Source organism: Psammomys obesus, unplaced genomic scaffold (genome assembly GCF_907164565.1).
Source record: "Psammomys obesus unplaced genomic scaffold, mPsaObe1.curated_primary_1811, whole genome shotgun sequence".
Taxonomy (NCBI): domain Eukaryota; kingdom Metazoa; phylum Chordata; class Mammalia; order Rodentia; family Muridae; genus Psammomys; species Psammomys obesus.
Genome location: NW_026596240.1, coordinates 13,073,642 through 13,091,706, shown reverse-complemented (window position 1 = coordinate 13,091,706; position 18,065 = coordinate 13,073,642). Strand labels below are relative to the sequence as shown.

At 38.9% G+C, this 18,065-nt stretch overlaps 1 protein-coding gene across 8 annotated transcripts in view; it reads right to left on the bottom strand.

The window, feature by feature from the left end:
• The window catches only part of Znf638 (zinc finger protein 638), a 93,077-nt gene that overhangs the window by 56,332 nt on the left and 18,680 nt on the right, over positions 1–18,065 (bottom strand). For 4 of the 8 annotated variants that reach the window (XM_055596316.1, XM_055596317.1, XM_055596318.1 and 1 more), the window contains exon 1: positions 3,290–4,665. In XM_055596316.1, the coding sequence (XP_055452291.1) occupies positions 3,290–4,594 (1,305 nt within the window). In that variant the 5' untranslated portion in view covers positions 4,595–4,665. Of the gene's footprint in view, positions 1–3,289; positions 4,797–5,022; positions 5,134–18,065 lie in introns of those variants that run through there. The other 4 variants (XM_055596319.1, XM_055596320.1, XM_055596322.1 and 1 more) reach the window with 2 other exon arrangements.

The following is an 18,065-nucleotide window of genomic DNA, read 5'->3' as shown; positions in this document are numbered from 1 at the left end:
GGAAGGAAGGAAGGAAGGAAGGAAGGAAGGAAGGAAGGAAGGAAGGAAAGGAAGGGAGGAAGGAAGAATAGAAGAGGTTTGTTGCCCAATGGCCAGAGTTCAATCCCAACCTGACCCCACATGATGAAAGGAGGGAGCCTAACTTTCACAATATTCTGACCTCCACAAACTCACCATGGACACATGTGCCCACATGCACAAACACAAAATATATAAATAAATAGATAAACTGGGACATTTTGTTTGAATCAAGTTATTTCAATCAGGACATAGGAAATCAAGGCAAATTCCTTTGCAGCCAGAACCCCAATTTGTGAGGAAACACATTCCACATTCTATTGTTGCATTTTCAAAGTATGCCTCAGGCTATAGTTTTAAAGACTAAAGACAGAAAGCAGATATTGTAGGATTTACTTGGCAGGAAAAAGCCTGAAATGAGAAGCTCCCAATTCCTGGCTACATATCTCTAGTGTCACACACCCACACATATACATAAGGCAATCGGTCTACTATGGGGACAAGTGGCAACATGCGCATCTAAATCCACACTCACATGCTTTCACTGTCCATCAAGCAGGGAGAAATTCTTTAATTGAGGAGCCTCGGTCTTTTAGCTGATTGTAAAGACTGCGAGTGGGGAAAGCTATGCACACATGTACACATATATGGGCATCAATATCTACACAGCCAAGCACGTGCACACATGTACAATGTGTCTTCACTCAGCAGCATACAAGCCACGGCAAACTTGTGGAAGTCAGGAGACAACCTTGGAGGTCAGTCCTCCTTTCCACCTTGAGACAAAGGCTCTGCTGTTTTTCACTGCATACACCAGGCTAGCTGGCCTGCCAGCTTTTGGAGAGTTTTCTGATTTCTATCTACTCATTCCCCAACAGGAGTGCTGCAGATGTTCATGCTATTTGACCATCAAGCTTTGACATGGATCCTGAGGAACTGAACGCCGGTGCTCACACTTGTGTGCCAAGTGCTTCTACTCATTGAGTCATCTCTACAATCCAAAAGAGGTATTTTTAAATGATCTTAAAATTTTATTCTCTCTTATTAACCCAGGCTTCTCCACTTTACACTTGAATAACTAAGGAAGCTTCCAGTCAAGTGGCCTACCGAAACTCCCTTTTTCCTATTCATCTACACTTAAATCTCCCCCAAACATTTTCTATGTGTTGCTTCACATACCAAAAATTTTAATTAGCTCCCCAATGTCTTTCACATACAATCTAAATTGACAAACAGCTTCTCAAGGCCTTGCATATTTATTTCTAGTATGTTCTTCACTGTCTCCTACCATAAGGCCTTCTCTTTGCCTCTCTGAATGTTGCTGCTCCCATCCAGAATGCTATTCTTCCTCTTTAGACAGAAATATTTAACCCACCTCATCATTCAAAACTGTCTTCAAACTACTATATAAAGAGTTCCTTTCCAGACCATTCTATTATAAACAAACTTAGTACATCTGGTAACTGTCACTCATCAGTCTTAATTAGCTAGACTATAAAAGTCTTCTGATACCATGAGCATATTTATGCTTTCCATCTTCATCACAAACTGCTGGCTACTCTACAGGCATTGTGATGCGGGCCTGACCACTACGTACCTGAAATCAAGGTAAAAGTAAGACTATCTCTCCCCATGGCATGCACAAATGGTTAAACATCCCCAAGCCATTTGTTTCTAACTTTTAGGACATGTTATATATATATGTATATATATATATATATATATACATATACACACACATATATATAGTGTGTGTGTGTGTGTATATATATATATATATATATATGTTCCCCAAGTGAGACTGTATAAACTGCTTTATAAAACAATTAAATTTTATAGTTCTTTATTTCTGCACCAGCATCTACTGGACAATCACAGATAAAACTAAATCAGTGAATACATAATAGATAAAGAAATACCTTTTCTACAATACAAAATAAAAACTTCACGAGTTCTTTAAGATGTATTTTCTTCAACTCATTATGACTGATTAAGAGTTTAAAAGAAATGGAGGAGTTAGTGGTAGAACCAGTTATAATAACAAAGAGCACCCAACATTCAGTCCAGAATTGCTAGAGATTACAAAGCGCTATGAATGAATTACTGTGAGATTTTTTTCTGTGTGGCAAATGGCTCTATTCCCTCTGGTGGAATAAGTCAACTACTACTGTATTAAAATTCGGCATATTTGTCTAAAATGGATAGATTGCTGGTTTCTGACTGAACCAAGGGCCTGGTATGTGCTAAACATGTGCTCTGCCCCTGACCTACACTCCCAGCCCCAATGATGCTTTCTTTTCTACAGTTAACCTGAAGACAAGAGCAATCAATTCAGGTTTTAGACTACTGACGGAAACCTAATAAATGAATACAAAGACAATAAAATGGCAGCATTCACAGGAGGAAAAAAAGAATAACAAGAGATCTAAAACCTCCACATATGTAAGCCTCTTCAAGACACCCAGCCAATTTAAGGCTAAAGCTTAATTAAAGCTCATTAAAGTGTATTCCATTCTGCCCACTATGCTTATCTATAAACTGTATTAGTAAACAAAAAAGTCAGTGGTTCCTCTACATGCATGTTTAAAAAGGGAGTGGTGGTGGACCCTGCTGAAATGTACCAGCAGTTACTACACAATACCATATACCTCAGCACCTGTGCAAAATTTTCCTCCCGTCTACACTGACCACAAAGGTACCTTATGCATATATTTTGGACTTAACTCTTTAAATTTCTATCATTTTACTCTATTTCCTGAGTTCATGGCTGGTTCCATAATCATCACTACATCCTGAATCATCTACTATGAAATTCTTTTAAAAATTACTGGTCCATACAAAATCAGAAACATGTAAAGCAATATCAAGTTCTTTAGCTTAGAACAGGTATATGCATGGCTTTAAGATATACTGTCCTTTAAAAGTGTACAGTACAAATGAATTTTATATTTTTATGCTAATAAGTCTTAAATATACTGTTTCATGTAGCACTACTATAAATACACAATTTTATATAAATGTGATACTCTATAAGTGGGATAACGAAAAGTTCAAAATAAATGGCAAACTATATAGTACGCCAAGTAACAAGATGCAGAAAACCTAACATCCATTTCAGTACTAAGGTTACCTATGATTACAAGTAGGTGAAGGAGTTGCAATTAAACTGTCACTTACTTAATGCTTTGTTAACAGCAGCACACATAACAGAATTTAGAGAAAAACTGGGCGCTGAGCATCATTGTACAGCAATCTTTTAAAAAACACTCACCTTCAAATGACTACATTCTACGTTACACAGAGAACACAAATGTGGAAATATTCTTGGAGACGCTGCATAATAATCATTCATCATAGAAGGGGTTGGCAGTCTCTTCATTTTCGGGGCATCAGCTTGTGTAAACTTTGGTAGCCATGAAGCTTTCACAATCCCAAAGGGAGACCGAATGGGAAGGTCAGCCTCTGACTGGTAACTCTTTTTACTTCCTTTAGGTCCAACATGTGCATCAGCTGAACTGATCACAGGCTTAGGTGGGATCCGCTCTCTCTGGCTTAAAACTGAAATTAATTCAGATGAAAAGGGTGGCTGGTTCACAGATGAAGTAATCAGAGACTGGCTCGTTGTCTGGCTAACTGTTTGGCTAATAGACTGGCTGATGGATTTTACAGGTTCAAGGACTGACTGTCCTGAAATGTGTAAGCCTGACATCTTGCTTCCACTCTCAACTGGGAAAAAAGACTGATTGGAGGACTCACCAGGGAAGTCCATCTGACGAAATACATCTTCAACAGGAAACACAGAATTACATATCACATTTGGAGTGGAAACAGTTGTGCTCTGCTGTGACCGAAATTCATTCTTGACCTCATCAGTGGGAATTTCAGGATCATAAATACGTACTTCAAGTGGATCTTCTGTATAACCATATTTGCTTGCATGCCCATAATCAATTACATTACTTGAAACTGCTTCATTACCAAGTGTTTCCTTACTCCTGCTATGAGAAGGTAAATTAGGTAATCGGCGCCTCATTTTCCGCATTCTTATATCCCTCAATATTAATGGCATATTTTCAGGAGTTAGCTGTTCATCAGGGTAGCGACTAAGTTCTTCTAGGTCTTCATTTGATAATCCAAAACTCGCTAAGATACTTGAGGCACTCTCCTTCGTGTAGCGGCTCTGGGCCTTAGGACTCTGCTCTGCGACCTGCGTCACAGAGCTCGGTTTCACTCCCACTGGCGGAGTCCCATGAGGCTCATCATCCCACCGACTACCATGGGGCTTCCCCTTCTTTTGCTGTGCTTCATGAAAATCCAACTTTTCTTTGGTTAATCTTGGATCAGTTCGGTGTTGGGTTACCTGAACATTCATTCTCTGTGGTCCCATGTTCTGATAAGATTCCTGGCCAGGAAATCTGTGTGGAATTCCACGGGCTCTCCCTGCTGGGTAAAATCTTGGAAGACCCATAGATCCAGGCCTCACAAATGGTCCTGGAGGCCTCATCCCAGGAGGATTAGGTGCTCGTGGCCTTTGAAGTGGAAAGGTCCCTCGAGGATTAAACCTGGGTCTCGACATGGCTACTTTCAAGAATGCCTGATTTAATAAAGTATAAGGTGGTGTTGAACCATATGAGGCAACGGCATTCAGCTGCTGAAGGGCCAATTGAGTCTTAATCTGAGCAAAGCGCAAAGGAGACGGGCCCAACAGAAGTGGGTTTGCAATGCCCAGGCTCAAGGAATTCACAAGTGGTGCGAAATTTTCCAAGAATAACACAAAGCTGAAAGTTAAAACACAAATATTAGATCATTTTAACTCAAACTACTTCATGAAGTGGATTCTACAGCCAGAGTAAAACATTTTGAAATCAAGCCATGATACCATTTTGCACTGCATAGACTTTTAAAGAGTAAGGGCTTACAAAGATTTAAAAGTTCCCCTAAAACTTTCTCTTCTTTTCTGAATTCAGAACACAAACCCCAAACCTCAAGCCAGAGTTCATGTACATTTGCTGAGCAGGATGTGCTGCGCTGGGTGCTGTCCTAGGTGCTGAGATGTAATTCACAAGTCTTTTACATAATCTTGAAAAAGACTGAGGATTTATTTTGTGCTTTTTACTGAAAAAAAAAAGATGAAGGCATTAAGATTCTCAGAAACGAACACACACTAGTGTGATCAGACATATGAACAAAGAAAGAATCGTAACTTTAAACTTTTATTTAGACCCATTTTGGTAGGATACATTCTTCCTTGGAATCAACCTTCACATCTGCTAAATTTCTACATGGCAATTAAACTATACTCATAATCCTGTTATTGAACAGTTGTTTCTGGTAAAGAAAAATTGTGTCAGCAAGAATCTAATTACAAAGTCTAACAAAGCAAGAGCGATGGCATGGAACTCTTCATAACATACAACACAACATATAACAACAAAACCAGTTGTCCTGATCTTTCTATTGTTGAGAATACAGACAAATACAGAGGTAACAATGACTAACTTAATAGACAATGTCCATGTTTTACTTGCTGTTCTAAGTAGTTTACATGGATATACTGTACCATTTAGTTCTCACAAGTCCCAGAGATAAGTACAGTTTTACACTGAGAGATTAAGTAATACATAGACATCTGATGCTGGGATTGGCATCCAAATCAAATTCAGACTTAATTTAGCCCCACAATCAAGACTCACAACCACTCACGTACGTGAACAACACTATCCTGCAGGTCCCAAACATTAAATTTGCTCGAAGTAGTTACCAATCAACCTCACGTTACTACACCACCCAGTCTAACCAACTTTTGAGAGAAGCAGCATGGCGGCTATCGTTCAGGACCAAGGTCAGCGCCAGAACAAGCGCCTTCCCTCTTCCATATATTTAAGACTTATTGTTGTTATTTTTAAATTACATACATGTAACTATGTAATTACATGTGTGTTCAATTACATACATGTAAGTATGAGTGCTTGAGGAAGCTAGAGGAATCAGATCACTCTGAACTAGTTACAGGTGTCTGTGAGCTGCCCAAATAAGTGCTGGGAAAACCTAAATTCTCTTTCTAACCCCAATCAAAGGTTTTATTAGGTTCTGGTTCAAGTTCTCATGCTTTACTTAAGGTTAACAGTAAGATAAAAATATATTTGGGTAAAATATTTATTTGGTTAGCATCCCCCTCAACCATTTTGCATAACACCAACACATTTTCCCAGAGCCAAGACCTAATTAACAAGCACTCTACCACTGAGCTACCCCCTCACCCTTTCATTTTTGTAAAAAGACATTCTTAATTTTTACATTATTCCTGTTCAAGCATCTAAGAGGATCCCGTTCTTTTATTTCTTGTCTTCATGTGTAATGTCCAACCAATCTGCCAATCTCCCTCTACCTTTGTAATTTACCAGGCATTTATTCCAGCTAGGCTTTTGTAACTTTCTCTTTCCATTAAAGAAAACAATTTGCTGTGGTCAGTGAACTATTTGATTGTATATTTATTCTAAATGGTCAGCTTCCATCAAATTTTCGGTGACCACTAAGCCCAAGTAAGTCTCAACAACCTTTCTTAATTATTGCTTGAACCACTTTTGGTATCTCTAGCTTATGTTCTGTGTTAATAATAAAATGCATGCCTCTCTCAACAATGCATCAAGTGAAGCTATTAAGTTCACCCTAAGATTTTTCTCACAAGTATATAAAACCCTATTCAGAGGAACCTCAAATATTTGTTGAAGTATTTGAAAGATCACAATCAAAGTCATCATTATTAATGTACATTCCTAAGTTTTTAAAGCTTTGCATGCATCAATGTATGCATGTGGATGTGAATGAATGTGGGTATGTGCTGGCCACACCACAAATATGGAGGCCAGAGGACTACCTTGTTTGAGACAGGGTCTTTGGCTGTTTATGACTGCATATGCCAGGCTGGCCAGCCCAATACCTTCTGGGGATATTGTTACCTCCACTCCCTATCGCCCATTCGGAGTTCTGAGATTACAGAAGCTATATATCACAACCAGCTTTACATGAGTTCTAGAGATCTCAACTCAGATCTTCATGTTTGTGTGGGAAGTGTTACCTACTGAGGTATCTCCCCAATCCTCAGATTTCAAGTTAGAATAAAACAGAAAAATAAAAATTGCCCGGGCTATGAATTCACCAACAGCAGATCCAAATCCACTATTTTAAAAATGTTATTTGTAACAAATTCCAGAAATCACACATCATTAAACCAGTTTACCTCTGTTATGGCAGACTCAGTCCTAAGAACAACTTTGTTTTCACCTGCTCCTTAAAAATAAGCACTGTTTAGGTAAGCAGTTTTTATCTATTCTTTTAATTTTTTTATTTGCATTTGGTGTGTTTGTGTGTGCATGCATGTATGGAAGCTGTCCTCAATCATTTTCCACCTAAACCATTTTTTTTTCTTTTTGAGACAGGGACTCACTATGCATCTCTGACTGGCCTCAAACTTACAGAGACCTGCTTGCCTCACACATACTAGGATTACAGACCCTACCCACCCCCCCACCCCCCCCCCCCAACCTTATTTTTCAAGAAACAGTCTCTCGCTGAACCTGGAGCTCACCATTGTGGCTTGCCAGTGAACCATAGAGATTCTCCTGTTTCTGCCTCCCTAGCTCTGAATTTTATTTTCTGTACCTGGGTGATAGCGGATCAAACTCAGGTCCTCATGCTTTCTCTACAAGCATTTTACTGACTGACAATCTCTCCAGTCCCTAGTCTGACTTTCTATACCATTTTCCGCAGTTGATGAAGATTGCTCTTACACCACGAGAAGCACAAATTATTTTAAATACTGTTTCTTCCTCCCAAGTAAAACACAAATGGTACAGATTTATCAGCCATCTAATTACTGTATGTAACTATGAACAATTTTAAACTGAAAAGAACTACATGTAAGCAAAACACTATGTATTCCTTAAGTTCTTAGCATTCTGACCTCACAGTAATATACATGATAAATTCACAGAATATAGACAGCAGCCAGTTTACAAACTCTATTCTTTAAGGCCTCTGATTAAAAAAATAATTAAGTTATGCCCCTAACAAAGGGAAAAAAAAAAAGCTTCTGGGGCTGGAGAGATGGCTCCGCACTTAAAAGCCATGGCAAAGACCCATTCAGGGATCAGAATTCAACAATCCACTGCTCAAATCCGGGGGAATCTGACACCCTCTTCTGGACGGCACACGCTGTGTGCACATGCATGCATGCTAGCAAAACACAATGACACAAAATAAAATTAAATCTTACAAAAGAAAACAAACACGTATTATGAGAGTGATACTGCTAAACCTGAACACGAACAAAAACAGGAACCAAAAGGCAAAAAGAAATTGGCATTAACATAAAGAGCCAATAAAGCAAGATAGCCATTATAATAGCCTTTTAATATTTAATTCTAAGAGCTCTAGTAATAAGAGGTTTGTTCACCCAGAAGAAAGTATGGATAGCCAACTATCCATTAAATAAACCCGGATAAATTAACCTACATTAATCTCTGAGCTTTTAGCTAACCTCTTTGAATACCAATATAATTAAATATTGACTTTTTCTTGCTTGCTTGCTTGCTTGTTTTTCAAGACAGGGTTCCTTTATGTAACAGACCTTGTTATCCAGGAACTCATTTTTTCAGACCAGACTGAGATCTGGCTGTCTCAGCCCCGCCAAGGGCTGGGATTAAGGGCACACACCATCACAACTAGCACAATTAAGTTTTTACTCCTAGGTATATATCTAATGCATAAAAATAAAAAGTAGCAAATAAAATCTTTACTAGCAAAATCATTGCCAAGACGCAGCCATAGTGGTGCATACCTGCAGAAAAATCACCTGATTCCAGCAGTATTAAGGGCGGCACAAGAGTCCATCTGAGCATGATGGTTCACACCGCTCTCCTTACACTCAAAGGCCTAAGCCAGGTGGACTGGGACAAACTAAGGCCAGACTAGGCTACAGCGAGCTTTAGTCCAGTCAAAAATACAATGTGTAAACTTCCCACTGTTGATAGATAGAGAGACAGAGCCATCACTAGAGTAAAGTGAAATTCTGACATTTTCTTTTATTTTTGTATATGTAACTAGAAGTGGATTTATATCAATTACTGTTATTACTATCATTGTTGTTATTATTATATTATTTTGTTTTTGAAGACAGGGCTTCTCTGTATATCTCTGGCTGTGCTGGGGCTCACTGTGCAGACTGAGTCTCATGCTTTGCAGTGCTGTTTAATAGTCATCTCTCACCTTAGATACACAAACCCCTGAAAGTAAAGGACATGAAGACTACATATCAATCCTCAGAGTACAGACAGGAAGTAACCACACATGAACACAGAACCTATAACCCCTGCCCTCACTGTTGTTTCATACTATGTCCCAGATATGTATAGTAAATTTATCTTATAGCTTTTTTCTAATGATTTTTTAAAGTTCTTTACCCTCCACCAAAAGCAAGAAAAAAGTAAAAATACCCTATAAACAACACCCAAAGAAAAGTTTTCTATGAACTCATAACAAAAGAAAAATATTTTTAAATTTTTCTTTTTTAGGTCTATTTCCTCTATCTCCCCTCCCCAACCCCAGACAGGGTTTCTCTTCAAAGTACTGGCTATCCTGGACTCTCTTTGTAGCCCAGGCTGGCCTCGAACTCACAGAAATCTGCCTGCCTCTGCCTCTGCCTCTGCCTCCCAACTGCTGGGATTAAAGGTGTGTGCCACCACTGCCGGCTTCCCCTTTCTTAATTTATGCTATTCTGTTAGCAACAATTGTAAAATATATCAGTTCACCTTGACACTTAAGGACACAGCTAAGAAAATAGTCCGTTAACAGTCCAATTTTTTATTTAATCACAAAAATATCAATTCTGTGCTTTCTTCTATCTTATCTGTTGGTCTCTCCTACTTGTAGACAGATCCATTCTGCTAACTCCTTACCGCCATTAGTTCTGTTATGCTGTGTTTTACAAAAGAGGAAGAGTTATAATTTAGGTGTCACCAGCATGGGTCAGGTAAGTACCATGTTAGAAGAAAAACTGCCAAAATGTGTCATTTTTATGAAAATGTCCAAGCAAACACAATCAGAAGCACTACTTGGCATCATTAAAAGTAGCATTGACTTTCCTGATACTTGAAAAGATAGATTAACATCATGGCTTCAGATCTAATACTTAAAAGACAAAGATGGGGGCTGGAGAGAGATGGCTTGGCTGCTAAGAGCATTTGCTACTCCTGTTAATGACCCAGGTTTGGTTCCCAGCACCTGCTTGAAGCAGCTCACAAACACAACTCCATCTTCAGAGGATCTGAAGGCTTTTTCTGGCTGTTTTCAGGCACCTACATACACATGACATGCAGACACACACAAAAACTAAGATCATTGCTCCCATGCAATGCTAGGGACAAACCACCATAGGACTATATACTAACAACCCCAAATAGCAGTAATCTAATGATTATTATTCCCAGGAAAACAGCCTTCTGAAAAAAATAAGTACAATAAACAGATAACTTTATTTTTTAGGAATATATTCTACGTAAATAATTCATCTCCACAGCACACCATTAATTTGATTATAAAAGATTGTAAAAGGAACTTTTATTCACCTGTTTCAACTACAGTCTCCGAGGCTTACTGCCTGTCTGCTAACCTAGGCCTAGTCCTGGAAGCCTCCAGCCTCCATTCTAACCTAGGCTGGAATGTTTTCTGCCTCTGAGACTTAAATGTTCACCCTTTCTTGTTCTTTCTGAACTCTGGGCTGGCTGGTGAAACTCAGCTGTTCTGGCTCAAACTCCTCTTCCAGCTGACAAATTTGGCTTCTCTCTCAGCCCCTGAATTGCTCTGCTCTGCTTGGCCTTAAACTAACTCCAGCAATCTTTACTAATCTTCTGTCTCCTTATTCTCTGGCTCATTCCGTCTTCACCTATGGCTAGCTTGTTCTCTCATTCAACCTCTCGCTGTAAAACTCTCCCAGTAAAACTGCCTCCTCTTTCTCTCTCTTTCTCTCACTGGCCCTTAAGTAGGTTCCCTTTCCTCTCTTCTTGTGAGAGTTGGGCTAGCCTATTCTGTCAAATCTTTTTCTGATTCATCACTTCTTTTGCCACTCAAACATCACTTTCAAGCATGAGCACTTCCTCTACAAGCTAACTTTCCCTTCTTTGTTTGGGATTAAAGGCATGTACCACCATGCCTGGATCTAAGCTTTTTTCTTTACCTGAAACTTGCTTTATACCAGGCTGGCCTTGAACTCAGATCTGCTTGCCTCTGTCTCCTGGATTAAAAAGGTGTGCTTGTGTTCCAGCCAGATTACACAGACCTAGGTCTTTGGATGTGATCTCTTGCCAGAGCAGCCATGTTCTGAATTAAAATTCCTCTACAAAACATGCTCTCCTGAACACAGGCAGATAGTCTTACCTACCCTGCCATACTTAATAAACATAATATATTAGGACTGGGAAGATGGATCAGTAAGTACCAACACCTACATTTGACTCCCAGAGCTGGGTGTAGTTGTGAGCTAGGAAAACACAAGCAAACAGAACTTGGGGGTCTCACTGGCCAGTCAGCCTAACCTACTTGTTAAGTTCCAGATCAGTAAGAGACAAGGTCTCCAAAAAAAGAGAAAGGCTGGGCTGGGGGATGATGAAAACATGTTAAGAAACCTTACTGCACTGCACAGACATGAGGACCTGAATTCAGGCAGACAGAACGTGGGGCATCCCAGTCAGTGCTTCAGGGGATAGAGATAGCAGCATCACTTACTGGCCACCAGCTTAACTCTAGATTCAGTGAGACCCCACTTTACAGGACACACAAACATAGGCAGCACCTCAAGAACATCCAAGGTTGTTCTCTGACCTCCACACACACATGCGCATGTGCCCAAACATGTACATACATACAGATTCACAAATAAATGGATTAGCCAAGAGAAACTACCTGGCAAGAGAAACTACAATGGCAAAACTACAGCTATAAAGCAGCAATGAATATCATTTTATGGTTGGGGGGGTTACCACAACACCAGGAATTGTATTAAAGGGTCACAGCAACAGGAAAGGTTGAGAATCACTGATATAGAGTATCCTTCTTTTTGGAGGGAAGAGCATTATTATTATTCATGGGTTACAACACAAGAATGAAGTAGGGAAAACCAGTTAGTTTTAAATGTTAATGGTTAATAACACTAACAGGATACGGGAACATTTCAAGTAGAACATCTTTTGTATGTTTTTGACCTTAGGAGGCAGATGAAATTAAATCAATGAGAATGGAAAGGGAAGAAATATCTTTATCCAATCTAAAATAAAACTGGCATAACCATATTTCACATGAATAATCACAATTTACTTAAGGGGGGAAGAGAAAATTAATAATTAAGAAGTTATTATTCAATTTAAATATGCTCAGTTTTGTTAGAGCTGAGAAAGAGAACAAAACTTTATTATTTTCAGTAATATGAAAGAAACAATCCTAAAATACTTTACTATTACTGAATTGAAGAAATAAGCAAATGTTTTCATGGTGTTGAGAACCAGGGCTCTTACTGTGGAAGACAAGAAAAATAAATAGGAAATAGGCAGAATAGTGAACTGAGCAGTAATAAAGTACTAAACAGTGACGTCTATAAAACCAAGGGTTCTGAAAAGGAAAGGCTCTTCTTGAGCACTGAGTACCAACTGATAACTGGAGAGAAGGTAGAGTAGGAAAATCACCATTTTAAAAGAATACCTTAAACAAGAATCATGAGCAAGTGTTATACCCAGAATGAGTGGGTGATGTGCAGGACATTTCTATGTCTTCAAATTTCTCTCCACAGCAAACACTTTAACCAACCTATGATGAAGCAGCATCACCCATAAAGGGCTGATGGACATACGCAAGTCAGACCTAATGCATATTGTCACTATGTTTAATCAAGGGTACCAGACAAGGGTTTGGAGAGTTGGCTCAGAGGTTAAGAGCACTGGTTGCTCTTCCAGGAGTCCTGAGTTCAATCCCCAGCAACCACATGGTGGCTCACAACCATCTATAATGAGATTTAGTGCCCTCTTCTGGTGTGCAGGGCAGATAGAACATTGTATACATAATTTAAAAAAAACTTTATTTAAAAGAAAAACAAGAACTGTTGCGGCTGGAGAGATGGCTCAGAAGTTAAGAGCACTTGTTGTTCTTTCAAAGGTCCTGAGTTCAATTTCCAACAACGACACAGTGGCTCACAACCATCTACAATGAGATCTGGTGCCCTCTTCTGAAGTGCAGGCATAATACTATATAAATAATAAATAAATCTTTAAAAAATTGTTTTCATAAACATTCCAGCAAGTGTAAAGAGACATGGTAACTACATACAGTATCTGACCCTACACCTATCCTATACTTCAGCATGGAAAAAAAAAAAAAGTCTATTAAAAGCACTAATAGTTGTAGCAAAAACCCAGACTAAAGAATTTTATCAGTTAAGTTTACTGACACTGTAACTGTATTGTAAAACATCTTATCCCCATGATATTCTTAAGTATTTAAAGAAGCACAATGTAAACCGGGTGAGGCAGCACGCCTTTAATCTCAGCACTCAGGGATGCAGAGGCAGATAGATTTCTGTGAGGTTGAGCCAGCCCAGTCTACAAGGCAGTCCAGGACAGCCAGGACTAACTAAAAGAGAAACCCTGTCTTGAAAAGCCAAACAGAACAAAACAGAACAAAACAAAACAAAACCACAATGTAGAAAATTTATTGTCAAATAGTAAGAGAGTAGAAAGAACTCATTTTCCTGTCACTCAGAGCTTAAAATCACACAAAATTAATGATGCAACATTTTATGTACAACACTGGACTATATAACAACTATATCCTAGGTCAAAAAGAATACAAATAAAACAAAAGGCAGAAAATTTGCAATATAATAAAGAGCATTAACTGCAAATTTAGCCCTTCTTTTTCTACATCATGGACTCTCCCTAACTACTGACAGTCAGCCAATTACAAAATCCATAATAATCTAATCTTTGGGGAAATTTCCACTGATTTGAACATACCCACCCAGGCTAGGAGGAGTGCCAATGACTGACTTCATACAAAACTGGTTTACTCCCATAAGTAAAACTTAACACTATCAACTAATTTTAGAGAGGAAGCACAGAAAAATGTCTAAAAATTTAGACCCTAACATAACAAAAAACTTTTGATCCAATATTCAATATGTCGATTTGATTCCGCTGTTTATTAATGATGTGGCCCTAAGCAAACAAAATGTGTTTTAAAAATTGAAATTTTAAAAAATACTTAAGGATGACTCAGCAAACAAGAACACTTGCTGCTCTTGCAGAGGACCCAGGTTTGGTTCCCATCACAAACGAGGTGGCTCAGAGCCGTCAGTAACTCCAATTCCAGGAGACCCAACGCTCTCTTCTGGTCACCTCAGGTACTGTCCACACAGTTCACAAACATACTTTCAGACAAAACATTCCTAAGTAAAATTTAAAAACGTCAAAAATGTGCTGTGAAGATTAATTAAAATTCTAACTCCTGGTATGCAACAGGTATTCAACATTAGGTAAGTAAACAAAACGCTTTTAGGCAGATAACTGTTCTTTTATTAATGGTGACCCCTGAAAACACTGCATCAGAAACAGTAACTGCACACTTCTTCCTTTCTCTCAGTAGTTTCTAAACTCAGATCTAGCTGTTCCTGGATAAGTTTAAAACACATTTTTATTCATATGGGGGCAAAAGGGCTATGTGTGTCATGCTGTTTGAGTGGAGACCTAAGGACAGCCTGGGAGAATGTGTTTTTGTTTGTTTGAGAATGTCTCTTTGTTTGTTTGTTTGTTTGTTAGAGACAAGTTTTCTCTAGGTAACCTTGACTGTCCTGGATTCCCTTCCTAGACCAGGCTGGCCCTGAACTCACCTCAGCCTGCTTCTGGGATTAAAGGCATGCACCACCACACCCAGCCCTCTCTTTCTAATAGGTGGGTTCTGGAGATCAAAGAGGTTGCCGGGCTTGGCAGCAAGCAACTTTACCCACTCAGCACATATTTAAAGTTACATCAAAATGTATAGATTCCAATGTTCATAAACCAAGGCATTACTTATCTATTATTTAATAAATAAGAAACAAACTGTTTCTTGGATAAATAAAAAGCAGCTGAGGAACTTATAAATAAATTTATGAGCTATCTCAAGCAATTAGAATAAACTGCTGCAGTTACAAATTTTATTTGGATTTTGAATTAAAAAAATTAATACTTGCATGTGTGGTGGAGGGGCAATTTCAATACTGTCTGAATGGCTGATTATTAAGAAACCATTAACAAATCAATACAAAATTTAATCTGGTAGCAAGCACTTAGAAACACGCATTTGGGAGGCTCAAGCAAGATAGTGGAGTCTGAAGCCAGTCTGAGCTACCAAAAAGACCCTATTTTAAAATACAAAATTCAGAAGGGAAAAAAAAAAAAAAGGCAATTTTTGCGAAGCATAGACAATTTTAAAAACAATGAAAACAGGGCTGGAGAAGTGGCTCAGAGGTTAAGAGCACTTCCAGAGGTCCTGAGTTCAATTCGCAGCAACCATAAGGTGGCTCACAACCATCTATAATGAGAGCTGGTGCTCTCTTCTGGCCTGCAGGTGTACATGCAGCCAGAACATTGTATACATGATAAACAAATCTTAAGAAAAATAAATAAAAATATAAGGACAATGAAGGACTAGAACATGAGCAGGGATTGGTTTCTAAGAGCTGAAAAAAATATGTATATGTCCCAAGCTAATCACTAAGTCACATCTATATTCCCTCTTCTTGTCAATCCAAAACTTATTATTCTTGATCCTCACAGAAGTAATGTGGCCATGGGTTTTAATTCTACACTTCACATTCGTTCCTCATTATTTTTTCCACTATTCTCTTGTCATTTCTATATCTTTTCCTCTCATTTTCATCTACAAATTTCAAATGGAACAAAGAACAATAAAAGGTTGGCTGTAAATGAGGCTTATTAAGTTTAGTCACAGCAAACATTTATTTGCTGATCTGTAAACTATCACATTTCAATAATCATTAGCTTCTGTTTCCTTGAGAAAAAGAAAAACAAAACAACAACAAAACCAGCCCAAACTGTGGTACTACAGTAGGAGCACTGTTTCTTAGCATTTCATTGAGAAACTGGACAGACATACTCAAACCTTCAATGACAAGGCACAGTGAATTAAGCACAAGAGCCCATCCTGAGCCTGCACCTATGAGCTGAGATTATGTTCAATGCTACAGCATCCAATACAACCAGTTACTCAGCACAAAGACTAACAAAATCGTTTACTTACTTAACCATGGCGCAGGGCTCAAGCCTGTAATCCCGGCGCTAATGCCAAGACTATACGGCCCTGCCTCTGCCTCCAAACCCAAGGCCACCCTTATCTAATCTACACACTGAGCACTAGGCTAGTCTGTGCTACAGAGTAAAATAATCAACAAACTATGACAATGAATTCTGGTAAGTGTAATAAAAGGCATGTATAAACTTTAGAGATGTAAAACACTTTCAAGTTTGATAGTTTTCAATTCTACTAATCAAATCTAAATTCCTTTTTTTAGTTAAAAGGAAGTATCCACAGGCTGCAATTTTGTATCAGAAGATGTTACCTAGTCAAAATTTTGAAATAAGGAAAACTGAAACTCCTGAAGAACATCCATGTGCTGAAAGATAGCATTCCATACTGGAGCTCAGTATACAAAAAGAAATCTCAAACAGCAAGTAGTGTTACCTTACAGACAGGAAAACAAAAGACTAAAACTAGTCTCACACCTAAGAGAAAAATGGATTCGAAACCATAACGTCTGTTTCTAAAACCTATTCTCTGACCATTAGACCCATTATTTTTGTTTATTACATAAAAATCAAAATTCCAGAGATCTCCTTAAAACACTCTTAAGACATCCAGAAAATGACTGTGAGAACCTTTTTTTAGAACTAAAATTTATGGCATAAGTACACTCTATAACAGATGCAAAAAACAAACAAACAAACAAACAAACAAAAAAACCCTAAAATATAATCAATATACAAGGTAATACATGTGTGTCAGATGAATATATCTGAAAACTAGTTAAAACAAATGAAGGAGATTTTTGTGTTTTCTTTCAACTGTTTCATCTTTACCCATTAGTTCCAACACAGATGACAAGGCAGGGAATGGCTTAGCTTTTTTTAGTATGTTACATGCTGGATTCCACATATCTGAGAGTACACATTACAAAATATGAGAATATAAAAGTCAAAACTTTGTAAAGCAGAATGCAACATAAGCCCATTAAATCTGAAGTGTATAGCCATTAACATTTTGAAGAAATGTAACACACAAGCTTATTTTTGTGTTAACGTCCTTATATTAACTTTTCTTGTAATCTTTTTCCAGTTTGTCATTTTACACAACCTCCTTGAAAAACAAATTAACCCTTCATACACAAAATGCCGGAATGGGAGGATTTTGTCTAAGTATGAAAACTTCAAAACTGGTTAGGAAAGATGAATCCGCATGGTCGGGTGAATTCTGGTGACAAGCTTTTCTTCAGAACTTTTCACACTCGGTATTCCTTCCAGAATCCCCAAACTGCCAAAGGGTAATTTTAATATTAAATAGCTCGAGGCTACACTCACTGTCAGGCACAAAGATTTTGTAATCGTGAGACTCCCTCATAGGCCATTACTCCCCACAACAAAGGATGTCTGAAACATCCTCGGGGACGAGAGGCAGCGGCACCGACATCTCCCTGCTCCTTCACAGAGCAGGCCCGGGCTGGGCACGGCACCCACAAAGGCAGGAATTGCGAACGCGCGGTGCTCCCGGACCCTCTCAGAAGGTGGAAGTGTCTCCGCCATTCACGCCCGGGGCCGACCTTCCCCCGGCCGGCGCCGCCAGGAGCGCCCTGCCCGCACGCCCCCGCCCCAGGCCCCCGCAGGGCGCTCCTCCAGCCGGGCTCGGGCGCACGCGGCCCGGCGGCTCCGAAAGGCGCTGGGGCGCGGGGGCCT